The 20,580-nt window shown below is 28.9% G+C and overlaps 1 protein-coding gene across 33 annotated transcripts in view; it reads right to left on the minus strand.

Annotated features, from left to right (window-relative positions):
• Window positions 1-863: 863 nt before the first annotated feature.
• LOC145268594 (unconventional myosin-IXb-like) overlaps window positions 864-20,580 on the minus strand; it is a 349,537-nt gene continuing 329,820 nt past the window's right edge. For 32 of the 33 annotated variants that reach the window (XM_080124293.1, XM_080124274.1, XM_080124194.1 and 29 more), the window contains 7 exons: window positions 19,573-19,701; window positions 19,012-19,117; window positions 16,378-16,509; window positions 14,916-15,051; window positions 12,033-12,169; window positions 8,615-8,769; window positions 864-3,065 (listed from right to left, as the gene is read on the minus strand). In XM_080124293.1, coding sequence (XP_079980419.1) covers window positions 2,839-3,065; window positions 8,615-8,769; window positions 12,033-12,169; window positions 14,916-15,051; window positions 16,378-16,509; window positions 19,012-19,117; window positions 19,573-19,701 — 1,022 coding nt within the window. In that variant the 3' untranslated portion in view covers window positions 864-2,838. Of the gene's footprint in view, window positions 3,066-7,645; window positions 7,698-8,614; window positions 8,770-12,032; window positions 12,170-14,915; window positions 15,052-16,377; window positions 16,510-19,011; window positions 19,118-19,572; window positions 19,702-20,580 lie in introns of all 33 variants that reach the window. The other variant, XM_080124203.1, reaches the window with a different exon arrangement.

Consider the following 20,580-nt stretch of genomic DNA (forward strand, 5'->3'; position numbering starts at 1 on the left):
CAAACCATGGACATGTAAATAGCATTAGCAGAAAACTGCAATCTTCTTGACAAATTTGTATTCCAATTGATCACCATAGAGATGAGTAGAACGATGCAGAAACTCTTCGACTGCCTTGATTTAGTAATGATACACCACAATGGAGATGATAATGAATTCACTTGGCTCTACAAGCACTTCTTCATCACTATTATCAAGGGTACATGTTAAGCTTGCTCTCAGCCAGCAATAAAACTTCCTGATATTCCGAATACAGGCTTTTTAAATTTTGTGGTTGAAAAAGATTTTCATGAATTTGAAATGTATATTATGTTTCTGTATGTCTATTTCACTTTTCCCCAGAAAAAGCTGATCTGGCTGAAATTTTGTATAGACATTCCATAATGATACAGTGCAGCGAACTTCGTATTATGGTATTCAACAGACAGAAAGAGATTAATAGAGATTAGTATGTAATGGAAAAATAAGCACAAATTAAACCATATTCAACCATCGATTTGGTATAAAACACTTACTCTAAGTTGATAGTCTTAAAATGGGAAAAAGCTAAAAAATCTAATTTAAATTATATTTTAACAAATTTTAAATTGTGTATTTATTGACTTTCATCTGTTTTTGATAATTTTATTTCAAGAATGTAAATCCATGGAGGTGTTCTGAAGAATTTACCAATTAAATAAATTAATGTTTTTGAATAAACCTGTTAAAATCTTTAAAATTTGAGATGCTTTTTTTTTAAACATGAATTAATGATTCAAATTCTACAAATATCCATTTATAATTAAAAACCTTGTCTATTTCCTAAATGATAGATGGATAAGCATTAAATCTTGTTTTCTGAAAACAGGAAAAAACTCAACAAAAACACATGAAATGGAACTTTATTGAAAAATGCAATCAATAAATGGTAGGATGACTTTCAGAGGCTTTTTTTGGCGACAAAATACTTGAGTAAAAAATAAATTGGCAAGTAATGGGATGAAAATGAAATATATTTTGCCTTGAAAAAATTTTGTTCATATGGTTGAAGTTAAGCGTTACTAAATAGAGTGGATTTGGAGGGGAGAGGAGTTCTGTCACAATGGTGAGGGGGCAATGGATTTGAACAAGGGCACACGCATACCTATATACACATTCATTCAACTCATAGAGGAAAGGAGGCAAAAGATGTAACAAATAAAATGCCAAACATTGAAATTAATAAATACAATTTTTGTGGCCTAATTTATGAGCAGAAAATAGAAAATGTTGATTTTGCACTTTTTTGTTTAATATCTATAAAAATGTTTGAAAAATTTGAAATTGCCTAAAATTTTGTCAAAACAATTCTCTCTCATAATAAAAAAGTTCTTTGGTAGATAAAAAAATATATGAACCTAATGGAGCAATGTTTAAACAAATTTTGCTGCACTCATTCAAGAACTGCCAACAAATTTTGCCTCAATGTCAAAAGAGAAAAAGTAACGAAGAGATTTTACCATAATTGATTTCTTCATAATTCTCAAAGAATCTTTGGATACAGTAATAGATTAATAAAAATCTATTAGAGGGGAGGGGATAAAATGATAAAATGTTTTTGAAATCTTTTTCATTATGACGGAAAACGAATTTGTATGAAGTGGTTCTAAAGAATTGGTTTTAGAGTTAATCATCAAGGGAGGTAACTCTTGATCAGTTTACCTCCCTTGTTACAATTTTGTTTTTAGAATTATTTATCTTTTTTTTTTAGTTACATAAAAACATGTTAAAGATGTTCTGTGAATAATGATCGAAAAATCTTCATGGTCTGTAAAGTTTGATAAACAAAAAGATAAAAATAAATAAAAATCTATTTGTAGTCAAAACGCATGGCTCAGGGTTTCCAGTTTAGAGAAATTGAGCAAATAATGAGACTGGTTGAACAAATAAAAAGGATAAAAACCAGCACAAGACACAAAGTCGCTGGGGCTAAAATGAATGCCATGCATTTCATGTGAAACAAAAACAGACTTAGAAACTAGCCCATCTCCTCCTCCTCCTCGTCGTCTTGAACACGTCAAACAATTTGGTCAAATATTTCAAACGTAAATCTCTTTATAGACTCAAAAGTTAACATAATAGAAAAATAAAAATAGAGAGAAAAAAATAATTTTTCAAGTATATTTCATTTTTTTTTTTTCTTTCTTTCAAGTCAGCCTCCAAAAGTCAGAACCAATTATTTTGGGATTTTGCATGAGACAAATGTTTGCTTTCAACTTTGAAAGACTTTGTCTTTACCTTCCCCGCCTCTCTCAAAAAGCCTCCGCCTTAGTTCACTTTGGTCTGTGTTATTTTTTGGGATTTTTTTTTCACAAATGTTTGATTTGAATGGTTCAAAGAGTTTCGCCAGGTGAGAGATGGCAGGGGGGAGGGACTAACTGCATTTGAACATGAAATGGCACGCATATGTACACACACACACACAGAGCTGAGAATTAGTTTGGTATAAAAGAAGGAGGAAAAAGAAGAGGAGCGCAGTTTATATATTATCCAAGGCTCTTTATACACATTTACAAAGTGAAAGTGTGTGTGTGTGAGTATTTGACATTCATACAATCAATCAGATTTAGTGTTTAGTGTGCCACGTAAGTTTTTATGTACAAGTTTACATACAGTTAAGTGTGGGCATTATTCTACCAGGTGTACATTCACACACATATATCCACTTCTATATGTACAAGTGCATAGACACATACATACATACACACACATACAAACTAGCACGTGCATTGCTAAAAGGCAAACATGCACACAATCATCCATCTGTGCCATTTTTGTTGATTGTTTAAGTTGAATAATCATCACATGGTCAAACTCCAATCACACCATGATCTCATCTTCTTCAACATCATCAACTCGATCCAAAGAGAGAACGGCATTTGAGTCGCGTACCCTTCGGTAGCCAGGGTTTGATATAATGCGAATAGGAAAATTTGTAGATGAAGTCGATCCTCTCGTAGAGCTGCCACGGTATTTTTTGGGGAGGTTTTTTGAGGGCATGGCTGCTCGTCGTTTTGTCAAATGAACCAAGCGGCTTGGAGGGTTGACTGAAATGAAGGAAAAATGACAAACCATTAAGATGTTAACTGTATGATTTTTAAATACATCCATGTACAAGATCAGGAATAAAGGTTGCCGTAATATCAAAAGTTAAAAATAAAAAGCAAAAAAAAAGAACAAGCTTTATATATCTCTATGAAGTAAAAGCCATTTATTTTGTTTCTGGTCATTACCCACCACAGCCTACAGTGGAGAATTATGTATTTGTTTGGGAAGAATTTATTCAGAATGACGAGTTCATTGTAACAGTGCCACATTCCTTTAGAAGACACGTTGCCTGACATTGTCATGATTCTATAAAAGATGTTTTAAAAAAATCATCAGTAGCTTATTAACTTAACACAAAAGTTTTGGCTGTCTGAGGACTATTAGAGAAAAGTATAGCAGTAGTGGCAGCTTCAATGCAGCAGACTTCAAATTAAGGTTGTTATTTAAGTAATACAATTTTCAAAGCCATAAAATCCACAAAGCATATAATGTACTTATAAATACGTGTTCTTTTTTTTCTTACGTGTTCATTTTAGATTAATCATTGAAATCAGGACAACCTTTCTACTTCCCTCTGGATTTGTAGAAACTGTAATTTAGCATAAAATGGAAGACATGTACTTGGTTATTTAATAGGTTAGAATCAATTAAAAAAAAATTTTTTTTTTTAATTGTAACTATTTAACATTCTCAAAATGAAAAGGTAAAAAAACTTCACTCCTTAAAAGTTCCTTACATTTCTAATAATCAAACGTAAAACAATCTAAATGGAAGGTTAGAATGGATTTAAAAAAGAAAAAAAAACATGCATATTTTTATTTGTGGTTCCAAGCATAAAAACACCAGTCAAGTGACATATAATGCAGATAGGTAAAAAGTTGCATAATTTCAAAAGTATTTCAAACTTAAGCTTTTCTTTAATCTTGCAGTAAAAATAACTTTAATAAATTCATATTAATGTTAAGCAGCCAAGATTATCTACTACAAAAAAGATCAAAATTAATATATTTATATAAGAAAAAAAATCATTGCAATTTGTGTATAGTGCAATATAGTGCAAGAATTATTTCAAATTATGTAGAAAAATGTTTATGCTATTTTAACAACTAATGCAAGATAATTGTTCTTTTAATAATTGTGCAATCATCATCATCAGTTTAATGTTTATCTTTTATATGCTGGCATGTGTTGGATGGTTTTTAGGAATTGACTTCTCTGGCCAGGTCTTTATTTGTTCCTCTTTCTCATGTGAAGTGACTATGTTACCACAATTGTTCTATATCTGCTAACCCAACAACGCTCATCCATTCTTTCAATGTAGCTTAAAGTTTCCTGTTCTTCACACATTTAATCTTTCTCTGAGGTTATCAGAACTAAGTCTATTTTTAAGCATCACATTACACCCCCTTCACATTATTCTCGTATATCATTTATCAACATGCAATACATGCCCTCCACTGGCCAGGTTTCATTTTCATACATCATCACATTTTATACACATGCTTGATAGACTTTTCTTTTGGTCAACAGTGGTAACATTCTACTGATTAGTAATAGCAGAAGTTCTTTGAACTTACTCTACTACTTCTTGCAATCACATAAGCACTTGCTTCTCCCTGTGGTTGAATGGTATCACCAAAGTAACAAAACTTCTCAACAACCCCAATAGCTTTGCCATAAAGATATACTTTCTACAGATCAGAGTTGTCATCCATTTTCAATGTCTTACACTCCGTGCACACAGACTGGTTTATCATCTCTCAACTTACCAGTAATTTTATTGCACTTCTTGTGTACCCAATGCTTATAAGTAACAAAAAAAAATGAGTTGCACTTGAATCCTTTTCCACAAATTGAGAAAAACTTTCTTCTTTTCAACAACTTTCCAACACTACAACTACTAATCATCATTTTTGGTCTTAGTAACATTCACTCTCAAACCTTCATTTTCATAGCATTTCTCTACATCTCAGTTCTTATCTCCATTGCCTTACCATTCATGCATTTTATTCCTTACAAACACCAACAATTAACCAAGTTGAAAAATAATGATTTTCAAATCCAAGGTTTGAAATTGAATTATTTTCTTGCTTAAAGATAAGTAAACATTCAGATTTTTTTTTTTTTTTTAGTTTCAAGGCAACTTCACTGAGAGAGAAATAAGTTTTAGTAAAATGGTACTTTTGGTTAGAATCTTAAATTAATAAGACACATTTAAGTTAGCAAAATATATTAAGCAGTCAAATATGGAAAAGGTTTTTAGAATCAAGAAACATATATATTTTACATGCAAAAAATAAAAAATTCATGAGAGACAAAAGGAGAGTGAAATATTTGGAGAGTTCCAAACATCTAAAAACAATTATTTTCAATTAAATGCAAATTAAGTAAACACTCCACCTTCTTCCTTGACCAATGATCTTGCGATAATTGAAACAAATTATTTGGAACTCAATACACTAATTGGAAAAGATCGGTATAAAATTGAGGATCTCAAAATAGCAAGTTTGTATTCATTTGCATATTCACTTTTGTGCTTAATCTTAACCAAAATATAAACAAAATCATAGATTTGGAGTTCATACAGTGTATGTTCCTTCACCTCTTGTGAACACTAAACTAGAGGTGAATTTGATAAGCCTATGCTGGAGTCATATTGGAAGAATGATGATTATTCACACATCTTAACTTGAATAAACTTGTCCATCATATTCAAGAATTGAAGAAAAAAATTTCTTCAGTTTTAAATATAAGAAAATAACTCTTCAGAGAATTTATTATTGCAGTGAAGATGATTTTTGCTTCAAAGTAGAGTAAATTCATCTTGTTACGGATACGAGTCGACAATAGACAGGTAAAAACCAGATACTTTTTTTCTCAGAATTATAAAAATAAAGCATGTAATGTTCAAGACATGAGAAATAGAAAAGAAGGAAAAGATCTAAAACATAAAAATAAGAGTTTTAAAAATTAATGTTATAGAGAAAAAGGAGAAAAGAAAAAAAAGGAAAAAAATGGAGAACTACAAAAGAAGCATTGCCAGCTCATTGTTTTTGTAGTTATTTTATTTCAACTTAGAATTGACAAAGTAGTTTTCATTATGACACGAATCCATGACTATAATCAAATACATTTTTTACTTTCATGTTTATAATTATATTTGATCTGTAAAAATTTAATCCTGTGTTTGTTGTTTGTCAATATTTTGGATCTGTGTAAGCTTAAAAATAAAATGTTCGCTTAAACAATGGCAACTTATTTTTGATGATATATTTCATAATACACACACGTTTATATAACTTTTGTAGAATATTCAGTTTAAATAAAAACTAAATTTTCTTATACTTTACAAAACTTATTACTTGAAACATGTACTTGTCTCCTATAAAGAAATGAAAATCTTGAACAATGTAATTTGAAAGTTAATGTTAATATGTAATTAGACAAAGAACAAGGTACAGTTAAATGGGTGTTTATGTACGCATTTAGCATTTGCATGCATGCAGTGGCTCTACTGTTTTAACAACATTGGCAACCACGGCTCTCCAAATTATAGAGCTATAGTAATCTCGGAAAAATAAGTTGTTTCTCGTTGCTTTCCATATTGGTTTGGGAGTGTATCTCCTCCCATGAGTTAAACGTGCCCCAAATACCAACCTGGAAATTTCTATGACTTGGCGCGGTATAAACAGCACTTGGCCTTCCCAAATAATCACCCCTTTGGTACTGGCCAGGCTCATTGTTGCTTGACTTTGGTGATCTGTCGAGAACTGGTATGTTAATGTGATTGTGCCGTTTAACATTTAAATGACCAATAATATTAAAAAGGAAAACTGTGTTCCTATCTAGATAAAAAGTTCAAATCCATTTTTTTTTATTCCAGAAAATCTTTCAACAAAATTAAATCTTAAAATATATATTGAGAGAATATTTCAAATAATAATTTCAATAACGACTTTTAATAAAAATTTCATCAATTCAGAGATTCATTATGGTGAAGAACAGTAAACAAATTTTCTTCCTAACCATTTCAATTGAACAAATATTGTTTTTTAGGGGTGTTATATAAATAGCAAAGTTTCCATATTCAAAAAATTAAAAGTAGAGAGTTTCTTAAAAAGATAGTAACACTTCATGTTTTTTTGTTTTGTGTTTCAACTCACTTGTTCAAGTTGTAACAGAAGGCCTTTTTTGATCAAACAACAGTATATATAAATAGAAAAAAATGTCCATAGAATTAAAAAAGGAAAGAAAATATAAAAGAGTATTTGTGTTATTTGTTACTAGAGTTGAATGTGAAGCAGAGATAACTTCTTATGATGTAAAGCAAACCTGCAATAGCATTCCCCTTTGAGGCAGCAATTATCAAAGTGGGACATATGAAAAAAATGGAAGAGACTTGGAAATGTATTTCTATGAAAGACATGAGAAGAAGATGTGAAGGTTAGTCTAAAGAAACCTCATTGTGAAAAATGATTCCTTGTCTGAGAAATGGTGCATGGCATCGAGATGCATTGACAACCAGGACCAAATGCACAGAAGACAAGTGAAATCCAGGAAATGAGAAATCAAATCTTACCACACATCAGCTCAAAGGTAAAATGGACTTAATACATAGGAACCATCATTGTCTTGAAAGAAAAATTTAAATAAAATTATTCTGTGATTGATTCAATGGCAAGTGGAAGAGAAAATAGAAAAGTTGGAAAAATAAAATAAAACTTCTCAGCCAAAATGCCAAACTAGTGTAGGATATTCATAAGAAAAAAAAGTATTTTGATTGTTAAACTGGTCAATCACAAATGAATCAACACTAGTGAGACAAAATATTTTATGCGAAATGTCAGTTAATCATATTTGTTTCACTAATTTAAATCAAATAACATATTTTCTTTTTTTCTTATCTTACTCAAAATCTTCTGTTAGGAATGCAGGGAACTTTTTTTTAAAAAAAGACAATTTACTACTTTAACATGCCATTATTTTCATAACAGAATATTATATGGTATATCTTCAAGCAATATCTGAAACATAAGCTTTTAATAAATGCTTTGCTGCTACTATTTATAGTTAAAACCTATTTTTTTCTTCTTTTATTCATTAACCATCACTTCTTTTTTTGAGGATCAAACGTTTTTTGATATTTCCCAAGTTCACAGTTCTGTCGGTCAACTTTCTCCAAATTTCATTATATACGGTCTTGTCTTATCACATAGTTCCTTGATCAACACACCTTTATGCACTTTAAGACATCCATTCAATAATTTATCCAGTACAATGAATGCTCCACATAACCAGATCCGTGAATAACATTGAAATAGAACTACAGAAGTTTACCAATCATCCTCTTTGCAGCTCAGAAAACTGTTTTAACTAAATTGGATTTTTTTTAATTTATTAATTGAAGTAAAAACTATTTAAACACTATCAGATGAGACAATTGTATTGAACAAAATCAGAAAAGACTAAAAAATGTATTTAAACGAGAATTAGTAAAAATAGGCAAATTATTTTAATAGTAATAAAAATTTAAAAGAAATACACTTACCTGGAAGATCAAATGTGATTGCATATTCTTCATTGACTTCATCTGTATCATTGGAGTCAGGAGTATTAACTAATATATTATCTACATCTTGAGTTTCATCATCTGAGTTGACTTGATGGCATTCTAACCGGGGCAAATTACAAGTGAGGTCTTCTCTGGAAGAAGAAATTTTTTCTTATTTATCATGTGTGTGGGTGTTTTATATATATATATGAGCAAATTGCTCATATTATAAGCTCTATTTCCTATTTGGTTTTATCGAGCTTTTATATTTGGCTGGGATAATTTTATAAATATTAATTCTTTAAAATTTATAATTTACTTTAATTTTACCATCTTGGATCATTTTGGTAAATTCAATTGTAATTTTCATTTTATATATATATATATATATATTTTGGCTATTATATAAAAGGAACTTTGTGAGTTCGTTCCCTATGGACTCAAAAATAACTGGTCGATTTTTATGAAATTTCACATCAAGGTACTTTATTTACCTGGCAGTGTTCTTAGATAGGTTGCGTGATGGAATGTCTTCAATAAGTATCGATAATCAAAATAATTTGATAAAAGAAGGAACAGTCGATTTTGACCAAAGTTAACACCTTACACAGCCTAACATCACAAGTACATTTGAGAAGTTTTATTACTACAAAAGCCAAAAGGCTCAACATAAAATCAACAATAGGTTCTTTGATATGACATTCAAAATGAATGTTTCTGTTTAAAGTACAATTTCACAATGATACTTGACTTTTTCATTTTAAACTTTAATTCAAGCCATTATATATAAAAATAATTTCATAAAATCAACAGTAGGTTCTTTACAGTGCAATTTAGACTACAATATATTGTGAACTCAGTCACTGCAAAAGGCATGTGAAGCTTCCTTCAGGTGCATCACGATGGGTTTCCAATTGGAGCAACAAATCAATTGATTTGATTAAAAAATGGGCTACATATGTATAATACAATTTTATTTGATGATTTAACTTACTTTAAAGCAAATAAATAGTATGCACAAAGTTATTAAAGGTATTGTTTATGGCTGTTTCAAAACAATGTCTATTTTGATTCATACAATGCAGTACAAAATTATTTTCAAACACTAAATTTCATCAGAATGATAATTTTCATAGATACCCAGAAGAAAAAAAAAACCAATGTCCAAAAAATTAAATTTCCATAAAACAAAAATATATCCATTATCAACTAATACACATACACACATATATATATATATATATGCATAGTAGTAGGGCTATTTAATATCACATGGGATTACACAAAATAAGTTAAACTTAATGATTAATTAATTTATTTATTATCATTTTAGATTTTGTGAATTTTAGACATTCATAATGATTTCCAAGCAAAAAGTCCTTGCAGCATGTAAGGTTTAAATTCACAACCTTCATCTTTATGTACATTGCATGAAGAATTTGAGTCAGCAAATCAATTCTGTGTTTTATAGTTATATGTTGCTTAAAACCAAAAGACCTACATTCTGTCTTTTCTTTTTTCAGCAAAATGCAACGAAAGAGAGAAGTGAATAGGATAAATGAAGTGAGTATTAAAATAGTCGTCTTTATAAAATTAGTATCTGGTGATTTGAGTTTCAGTATCAGGACTTTTGAGTGTGAGAGTGAAAACTCCTTTACCTTTCCTTTATTAACAATTAATATAAAAATAAAACATTCAAACATTAAATATCAAAATCCATGTAATCAATTGAAAATAAAATTATTTTTAACAAGATTTCCCTTGTTAATAAACAAAACAGATTTTTCATCTAATTTTTGTTAATAAAGCTATGAATCACAAATGTATGAAAGGGGGGATCAATTTTACTTTAAATATAAGGTATACACATAAGTTTGAAAAAATAAATTCCAAGAACTAAACTTAGTAAGCCTGTAGTTTAAACCATTCAAAGATTATTTATCAAATATTTTGATGACCATAAAAATCAAATGAGAATTAGACAAATATCATAAGTACTTATATCAACCATGAAAACATGTCAATTGTCAATGTTAAAAACATTTGTTTTAATATATTAAAATTATTATGATTTTGTGGATATAATTACTATTATTTTTTTTTTATTACATTTTCACCCCAAACAAGGCACATTGCCACTTTGGTGTAGGGGGCTACTATCAGGGGAGACAGCTACTGGGGCACTATGTAGGGATTTGGGCAGCAAGATGTTGGTTCACGTTGCACTTGAACTTCTGCATGTCAGTACAGTTGGGGAAGCAGTGACCTGGAATGGAATTCCAAAGTCTAGCGGTTCTGGGGAAGAAACTACCAGAGTAGAAAGATCTTTTACATCTAGGGATCTCTACAGTGTGGGGGTGGGATTTTGCAGCTTGTCGGGTCTGTCGAGGGTGTTCACGTCGTGGGGGCACAAGTGCTTGCAGTTAATCAGAGCATTCACCATTAAAATACTTGTAGAACAGGCAGAGGGATGCAACGTTTCATCGATGGGACAGAGGCTGAAGCTTAGATGCCAGTTTAGGGCCTATCAGATTTGCGACTCTCTTTTGAACCCTGTCAAGGAAAAGTCATGCAAGTTATTACTAGTCATCTGTATTTATCATTGTCTAAAAATGACAAATTTTTCTTGTAACATATTTATTGGTAACATTTGGGCTAGTGCACTAACTGCATACTATAGGACAGGATGTAAAAAAGAATTTCTACCTCAACAGACCCAGCACTGTTTGCCAAGCTCCAGCTTCTTTCACATCACCAGAGTTGCATCCCTGTGCCTCTTTTACAAGTACTTCCAGAGAATGTGCTCTGATGAAATTACTGCACACGTATGCCCCTCAACAAAAATACCCCCTGAACTACCTACAACCCCCACCACCCCTTACCTTAAAAGGTCCATAAATGCTGAAAGATTTTCTACTCCAATAGTTTCATTCCTTAGACTAAAAAAAATTCTATCATTTTACTGTAGACATCTCTAGATGCTAGAACATTTTCTAATCTGATAGTTTCTTTCTTTAGACTGCTTGGCTTTGGAATTTCCTCCCTGCTTCCTATTTCTCTTCAACCATACCTAAATGCAGGAATTCAAATGTAATATGAACAAGCATCTTGCTGCCCAACTCCCTACCCAGGTTTCCTTTCTTATATATTTGACCTTTATCAAAGTAGCTTCTTACATTTCATTGTTACATGCTTCATTTGAAATAAAAAAATGTTTTAAAAAATAATAATAAAGCATTTATTGGTCGTCATTGATGTCTTATACATTGTCTTTTTTAATTGTAAAACTTAGATTTGTTTATTTTTGTTATTCTTGACTGGAACTGATGTTTGCAATGTATCGGCACAAAGCATGTTGCTTTTTTCACATGTAAGAAATTTCTCACATTATATTCTTTACAAATAATTTACTTACTTCTCCTTCTGTATTGACTCAATATGAGCTGACAGTGCGAGTGCCTCAGCCTGTGGATCAAATACACCAAGGTTTTCACAGCTGATAGGCCGAACTGGAACAACAGGATGATGAACTTCTTCAGGAACATCTCCAGGCTGCAAGAAATAAGAAACAGTTCATAAAATAATCACAGAAAGTGCATAGCAACTTAACAAAATAATAACAGTAATATTTAGCATCAACATTTTTTTTTAAATTAAAAATTATGATTTATATTTCAAAACATTTTGTACATTAAAGTAGTAAGTAATTTTGAAAAGGAAAAAATGTAACACTTGTTGCTTTTGAAAATTATGATTTTATTCTTTGTTCAAATTAAAACAAGATTTAATAACTCCAACATAAGAGAAAGAAAAATTTAAACCACCATATTTATGGTCAGTCTTAGGTAAAAAAAAGAAAAAGTATTTGTTATCATTAATAGAAAAAAGTCATTTTCATTAAAATCTTTTCAATCACTGATGAAAATGACTCAAAGAAGTGTATTGCAATATTAATCTAGTTGAAGAAAAGTGCTCTATAAATGATAAAAGTAAAACCAATAATCAACTCCAGATTAAATTATCACGATTCAATTTCAATCAATTGTTATTAAAAAAACAAACTTCCAAATCAACATTTTATTTTCATTATATCTAAAAACTTAATTTCAACACCTAAATCTTTGAAAAACAATGACAGTGATTTTAGTAGCTCAATTAGCTTCTGAATAATGACCGTTTGTTGGAAGTTTGCCATCTTGTGTGGTCCAAAGCCCCAATTTCACAGTATTTAATTAGAAATGCAAGCTTTGAACAAGTAAAAAAAAAATCCTTGTTGTAGTTTGCATATTTGACATCTTTATAAAAAGCTCTTCAAGGTGGTCAAAATCTCTTTGCTTACATCTTCTTCACACTGCTATTCTGCTTCATGATATACAAATTCAGATATTTTGAACAGTTTCACAGATTACTAGTAAAAAAAAAAAGTGTGCATGCATAATCTGATGCTAATTAGTAATGTCATTTTTTGGTAGATGAAAATTAGTCATAATAAAAGCAATAATTATTAAATCAAGTCAGCCTAAATATTGATTACCTCTCCAAAAAATGGACAAAAGTGACATGAAAGTGCAGCTTCAAAACTTATATAAAGTCCATATGAACCACAGTTAACACACTGACTCTTCTTAATGATTCATAACAGAGTAAAGATCATTCTAGATTTTTCTTTTTAATAGTAAATCAATTATTTTAGAAAAATCAAATGTTGACCATGTAAAAACAAACGGAATTTGATATGGAAATTTTATTTTTTTGGAACATAACTTAAAATTATATGTTAAACCCACAATATTAACAAGTAACCATTTTTCTTTAAAATCAGACTTTTATATGTATAGATGCAGACAATTGTGATGATTAAATTGAAAAGCATCAAAATTAAAAAATAAATTACTTGAAATAAATTGCACTGAAAATAGTAACCTAATTTAAAGTTAATTGGAAAACCTATTGCTGACGACAGAGAAAGAATTGTACATTTCTAAAGAGAAAAGACTAAATTTTGTTTACATCCAAAATGTATCAAAATAACTCAAATACATGAATTATCACAAGTTAAAACAGAAGGAAATATTGTTATATTTACCAAAATTTGCGCATTAAACTGGATAGCCACTTGGAGAAAAACAGACAAGTATTTTAGAATACTAGAGTAAGCAAAGGTTTTCTCTTTTCCAAAATTATATCTTAAGCATAAGCAATTAATTATACCAGGAGAAATAGATTACATCCTTAACATTTTAAATTTTATTTACCTATTATTGTTATAATGTACCCAGAGTTATCAACACTGATATATTTTAAAATATAAATTATTTTAATAATCTTTTAGAACTTTTGCTAGCAATTCAAAAAACAGAAATAAAAGTCATTATATGCTAATTTATCAAATTATTTTCTAAAAAAGATTTTTAAAAAAATAGAAATAAAAACAATCTATTTAACTTTATATTTCTTCTATGAAAAAATGTTGAGTTCAAGTTTATCATTAAACTTTTATGAAAATAGAATTTAAAATAAAATGATTGCACACTTTGGCACTGAAGAAGTTAAAACTTCAAAAGTAGTGGGAAGGGAAATTGATCAATGAAACTTATGTTTATAAGATTAAGTCTTTTGACAATACAGTTATGAACTGAAAATAATGTTGCAAAAAGAAATTGTTTCTGTCACAAAAAGGCTACTGTGTTTAACAAGAAAAAAAAAATAAATAGCAAGGAAGACATTTTTAATTTTTTTTTAAATAAATGGCAAGACATTTTTTTTTTTTTTTTTTTTAAATATTTCTATTAAAATTCATTGCAGTGAATATATCAAAAAAGAAAAAGAAATGTGATTTTAAAATAATTTATGAAATTGGGTTTTGTCCAGAATTCCACTTATTTAAAAACAAAAATACAAAATCATTTTTATGATGAATGTATTTGTCACAAAATGAAAATGTCATATTCCAAAAACCAAGTAAATTGATCAAGTAGGTTTACTTTTAGCTAAGAAAATCATTTTATGAGTAAGCAAAAAAATAATGTCTCGCATCACCATCTTCAAAAGAAAAGAAAAAGGCATTCATGTCCACAATAATTTAAATCAACCTTGTACTGCTAACAATTTTACATTAATCGCTTTAAATTGTTTAAAAATAATTTTCTTAATAACAAAAAACTACTTTATCATTTCAAGTAATTTTTTAAATACGTCATCTTCATTCTGTGACAGGAAAACACAAAAAAGGATTTCTAGATTTTTGTTTTTAAGTTGAACTATGGACACGCACTGAGAATTGTTAAAAGCTACTAACCTTTGGGATTTTTATGCTGGCCCTGACGTGTGATAATCTATCATTGGCAGTTGCTTGGGCAGTACTAAGAGTGCTGATATCTGCCAAGGTAACTTTTAACTTCCGCAATTGCTCAGCTATTATACTTCCTATACACCTGGAAAAGAGGAAAAATAAAAGTATGAAAACCATTTTCAATTAGATATAAAGAAGTCAGTTGTTTAAAAAGCATCATTATCATCAAATTTTGGAGATTAAAATTGATGTGAAAGTACCAGATTCCGCATTAAGCATCACCAACGTCTCATGCCCACTCTTCTTGTAATCCCATCCAAACAGATGATACCAGTCATGTTGAAAGCAGTTAAATCACTCAAACCAGGTCTTCCATGAACCTTCATACTTGGAGTATCCATCCATGTTATCACAAGCATTTTATATGATTACAAATATTCATAAGGTATGTATATTAACCTTTGTATGTATATTAAAACCTATTTCTTTAAAATGAGAACACTGAATTTGCCAACGATGAAATGCAATCGAAAATTAATGTTACTAAGTTAAAACATTTCGATTTTATTTTAAATTTGAATTCAGTCATCCTGGTAACTCAATGAATTTAAAAACATTCTTTAGGTTTTCTATTTTCATTTTCATGTAATTTTAATACATTTAATCGTTAGAAAGTTTTAAAAGTGACATTCATTTTATGTTAAAGGATATTAGCTGACAATTATTTTTACAATAAGAAAAAAAGTGACAATTTTAAAAAGATTTGCATTGTGATAAACAAATTCAATAGTTAAAATTTTTAGAACACATTGAACTGACAATTTTACAGTGAGAAAAAAAAAAGAGAATATTTATTGTTTAAAATAATTTAAGTTGTTACAATTTTAAATAAAGAAAGCAACATATTTATGTTATTCATTTAAATATTTAGCTGAATATGGTCATTATTTTTATGGAAGAAAAAAAACAATTTTAAACATTATTAAACCACACGGTTATTCCCAGAAAAATATTATTAATAAATTATACAGGTAGATAAATAAAGAAACTAAAATTTCCACAGGGTTCATAATGTAATAAAAAATAGTGAATAATGTTGAAATTCTGTTTTAATAACATGGAAAAAAGACTTTGTTAACAAAGAGAAATACTAAAAGATAGCAAGATATTTAATGTTTTCATTTCTTGATATTAATCATTCCATTAGTTATGTTGGTTTAGGCACATTCGATAAGAAAATGCAGGTACCTTGAGGTAGTAGGCCAGAGGGAAGGGAAGCAACTCCAAAAAATTTAGAGGTAAATCATCAACAATGAGATTAAGTTTATAGACTGTAAGAATATGTCAGCGCCTTGACTAAAAGTAATAAGATGATAAATTGGATGATGATGATGACGCTGATCTATAATAATACAATTCTTACTTTAAAGTAAAAAATCTGGATAAAAATTATGAAACCAAAACTTACTGTGATTGTTTCGGCACTTGTTGCAGAGATTCTTGGGCCTGCATCCTTTTGTTGCTTCGTAAAAGACAAGGGACAAAAATAATTGCAAGTCCACTGGTTGACATCTTGTTGCTTTCTTCATGATGTGCGACTCTGCCAATTAATATCATCAGAAAGAATAAGGGTTAGGTGTTTATACATAGCAGATATATTCCAAAATAAGACTGAAGTTTTTGTATACAGATTTATTTAATATCTAGATATTAAGAGACATAAGTTCTCCTAATGATGTGAAATCTGCCTCATATTATTAATATCAAGTATGTGAAAAAAAAAAAAAAAATTCTTTATTGATAGCAATAACATTCAAAATTCTTTTGAAACTTTTGTTCTTTTATTTTAATAATTTAGAGCTGAAGAATTTAAAGAAGATTAGCAGTAACAACATTTATAAAATCAGTTATAATGAAAACGAAAATGTTAAATTACAAAATTATCATAATAGGGCAAATTCCGGCTATTATCATTGTAATGCACTAATTTCAAATACAGTAGAACCCTAGGATATGGCATTAAATCTGTTTCAGGGTTGGATCGTAGGGTGAAATCATCGTATGGCAGGGCCAAAGCAAAATCTTATACAGTACATATTAAAAATTAGTAACAAAATACAGTACAGTATATATATATAATATACATGTATATAATCAAAGAACATTATAAATAACACCGTAAGGCGGGGCAAATTCTGTAACCAAGGGCCAGAAAAACATCATATTCTACATTGTAACCAGAAAAAGGCGTATCCTAGGGCTACCGTATCCTGGGGTTCTACTGTACAACCTAATTTATACAAATTCAGTTAATCATAAGATAATTAAGACAAATCATAATGGTTACCTCCACCAAGTGGTCGAGTTTTGTAACTATGTTCATTTGTGTCCAAATTGTTTTCTAAATGTGTGCATCCACATTGCTTAATCATCAAATTTTGTCAAAATATCTGATTTAATTTTGAGTCAATGGTAAAGGAAAAAGTGAAGTCACACTTTTGGTGAAAATTCTAATTCTGTTCATCATAGAAACTCACTACTGGGCCCATATTATAGCCAATAAAGTCATGTGTCTTACATGATCTTTGATCCTGAAAAGCTCAATTTCAATTTCCAATTTTTCCAAATTTGATATTTGGATCTGATGAAAGTAACCACCATGCAAAATTGCAGGCTAATTAGATAGGTGGTTTTTTTTTCTTTTTGGCATAACATAACTTAGATATTTTTTTGGCATAACATAACTTAGATATTTTTTTGGCATAACATAACTTAGATATTTTTTTGGCATAACATAACTTGGATATTTTTTTGGCATAACATAACTTGGATATTTTTTTGGCATAACATAACTTAGATATTTTTTTGGAGTTATGAAAATTGTTATGGCATAACTTTGAGAATATTCATACAATATGAAGGAGTAAGATCCAGATCAGATTTTGGCCCATCCTTATGTTGCAGGCAGATATATGCAGTTTCTAATGTGAAATCTTGATTAAAAGTAATAACCTGTCGACACGATAAATAGTATTAATTCAGAATCAACCATTTTTTAACAAAATAAAATAATGTGGTGACAAACTTATTTAAACTCATGCTCTGGAATCCAACGCGACTATCTAAGACATTAATAACAAAATATGTTATTGGAGACATTAGTATTATAAACAAAAAACATATTTAGAAGGCTCATTTATATATTAATACCATTATCATTTATTTGACCTATTTTAATTGTGGAATTTCTATGAGCACAGCTTTTATAATAATACATTGTTTTAATAATAACATACACTTCTTTTAATATTTGGGAATATACTTAAGTTTACTGAAACTTTAAAATCTCATTAACTAAAAATTAGAACACTCATCCCAGCATGGGTTAAAATGAATTCCCCAAACAGACAAGTATTGCACGATTTTTATGTCTGTTTACAAAGATTAAAATCAGCACATGAATAATAAATACTTATTATTTTGATCAAAGTCCATTACATGATTTTGATTCTAGAAATATCTCAAATTAAAAGTTTATGCTTAAGGAGTCCTAACAAATCCAAATTCAGTGAATCGTGCTTAATTCATGTCCAATGACTATGAATCAAATATTTAAATTTCAATATTGGAAGTTGTGCGTATATTATGTCCCAAAAGACCCTTTAAAATACCTTAAAGAAACTGAAATTTTGGGAATATTTATTAATTGATGTCTAATTCCTACTGTTAGAATTTCATAAACATTACAGCTACCAAAATTTTCATGAACGACTTTACTCCTTTTTGTACTTTTGCATAAAACTAAATAAAATTATAGTCTACATTACAGCATCTGTATTCCAAAATTCATGTTTGATTATTTAGTTTAGCAGTGAATCCTATATACAATGATATATAAACATATATACTTACCTAACTTTACATAATATTTTCCAAAATATGCACAAAAAATAATGCAATTGTTTTATTTATGCATTAAATAGTGGTTATTATTTCAGGAAACAATGTTTGTAAATCACTTCAATCAAAACAAACAGCAATTGGAGAAGAAAAGCAAAACATTGGACAAGATAATGCTAAATGGTCAAATAGGTTGCTTTACCTGGCAAGGTGAAAAATAAGACGTTCAAATAGATGATAATTTGATTTAGGAAGACGTTCAGTGACTGCATATAAGGCCTGGATAGCTTCCACGGACTCCTTGATTTCTTTTATGAAAATAAAAGCAAAACAAAAAACAAAAAAAAACAATTAAATTGTTTAGTTAAAAAAAAAATAATATAGGTCATATTTCTCTAATTTTACTGATACAAATAAATGCAAACACAGAGAAGAGAAACTTAAACTTAACAATCTTTTTTATAAATGTTCTGGATAAAGTGTTAGTTCTGCAAATATCTTATTTAAAAAGAAAAAAAGTTAGTCATCTAAAGTTTCTGAAGTTTTTTTGTGAGGATATTCTGGAAGCGTTGAACACTCAGAATAGTCCTTTCTGGTTTTTTCAATTATTAAAAAGGTGTTTCATAATGGAAAAATGTACATACTATTTAAATTATAAAGTGATTCATTGAAACTAAAAATAAAAAGCAAATTATTGTAAATTATAAAAGTAACAAATAACAAAGATTTAGATTGTTCTCAAACTGAATGATCTAATACTTACCTGAAGCTTGAATGAAATCATCATAGAGGTCATAGGTGAGCAGAGGCTCAGGAAGTTCCCGGAAGAAGCACTTTAATGTTGTAGTCAGCACATGGATTGGATACTCATCTAAATCAACATTAACAGGACCTAGAAAGAAGAAAATAAAAGATTAGTGCAGGTTGGAATATTGTATGAATAAAAGATAACCTATTAACTGAGGAGTTATTCGAGAAATATAATTGGTTGTTTGGAAGTATTTTTAATTTGTTTTAATTTAATTACTTGTAAAAAATATTTACTCTTTCGAAAAATACTTCACTATTATTATAAATAAATAACTAAAGCAAATAAATATGTTAAATGTTTTCTTTTTTGCTTAAGTGTGCAATTATTTTCTAGTGTTTTTAACAAAATTGTTTTAAATAAGATTTTAAGTTAAATTTAATTATTATGGTAATGTTTGATGATTAAATTATAATTCACCTTGGTTTCACAAAGGTGTACAATCAATATATTCACACAGAGTATGGGTATTCCATATGTTAAAATATTTTTGTATACATTTTAAATATTTCAAAATTGTAAAATATTTTGTTGAATTAATTTATTCAGTAGTTGCTGACATAATGCATTATAATATCATATACAAAACTACAACTTTTTTATAATATTATAAGCAAAAAGAAAAAGAAACACAACCTACCATCTGGTGATTATTAATCTAGTTCTAAGTATTCTTTATAAAAGTATAACTTATATTACATATCTTCATTATAACTCTATTGTAATTTTAAAAAGTAAGTTTTACTTTAAATTACTTTTCTTGAAAATTAAAGATAATTTTTAGAAATGGTTTTAATAATTTATGCTTTTTTATTACATCATTTTAATTACTACTAATAATACTGCATATATGGAGAAAAGTAGGACAATAAAATTTCAAAAGAATGACATCAAATATTTATTATAAACTGGTTAAAAAATATTTATGCAAATTAGGCATACAAATAGCGGTGTATACTGTAT

The sequence above is a fragment of the Euprymna scolopes genome, chromosome 4 (assembly GCF_053919585.1).
Source record: "Euprymna scolopes isolate OS-2025 chromosome 4, ASM5391958v1, whole genome shotgun sequence".
Taxonomy (NCBI): domain Eukaryota; kingdom Metazoa; phylum Mollusca; class Cephalopoda; order Sepiida; family Sepiolidae; genus Euprymna; species Euprymna scolopes.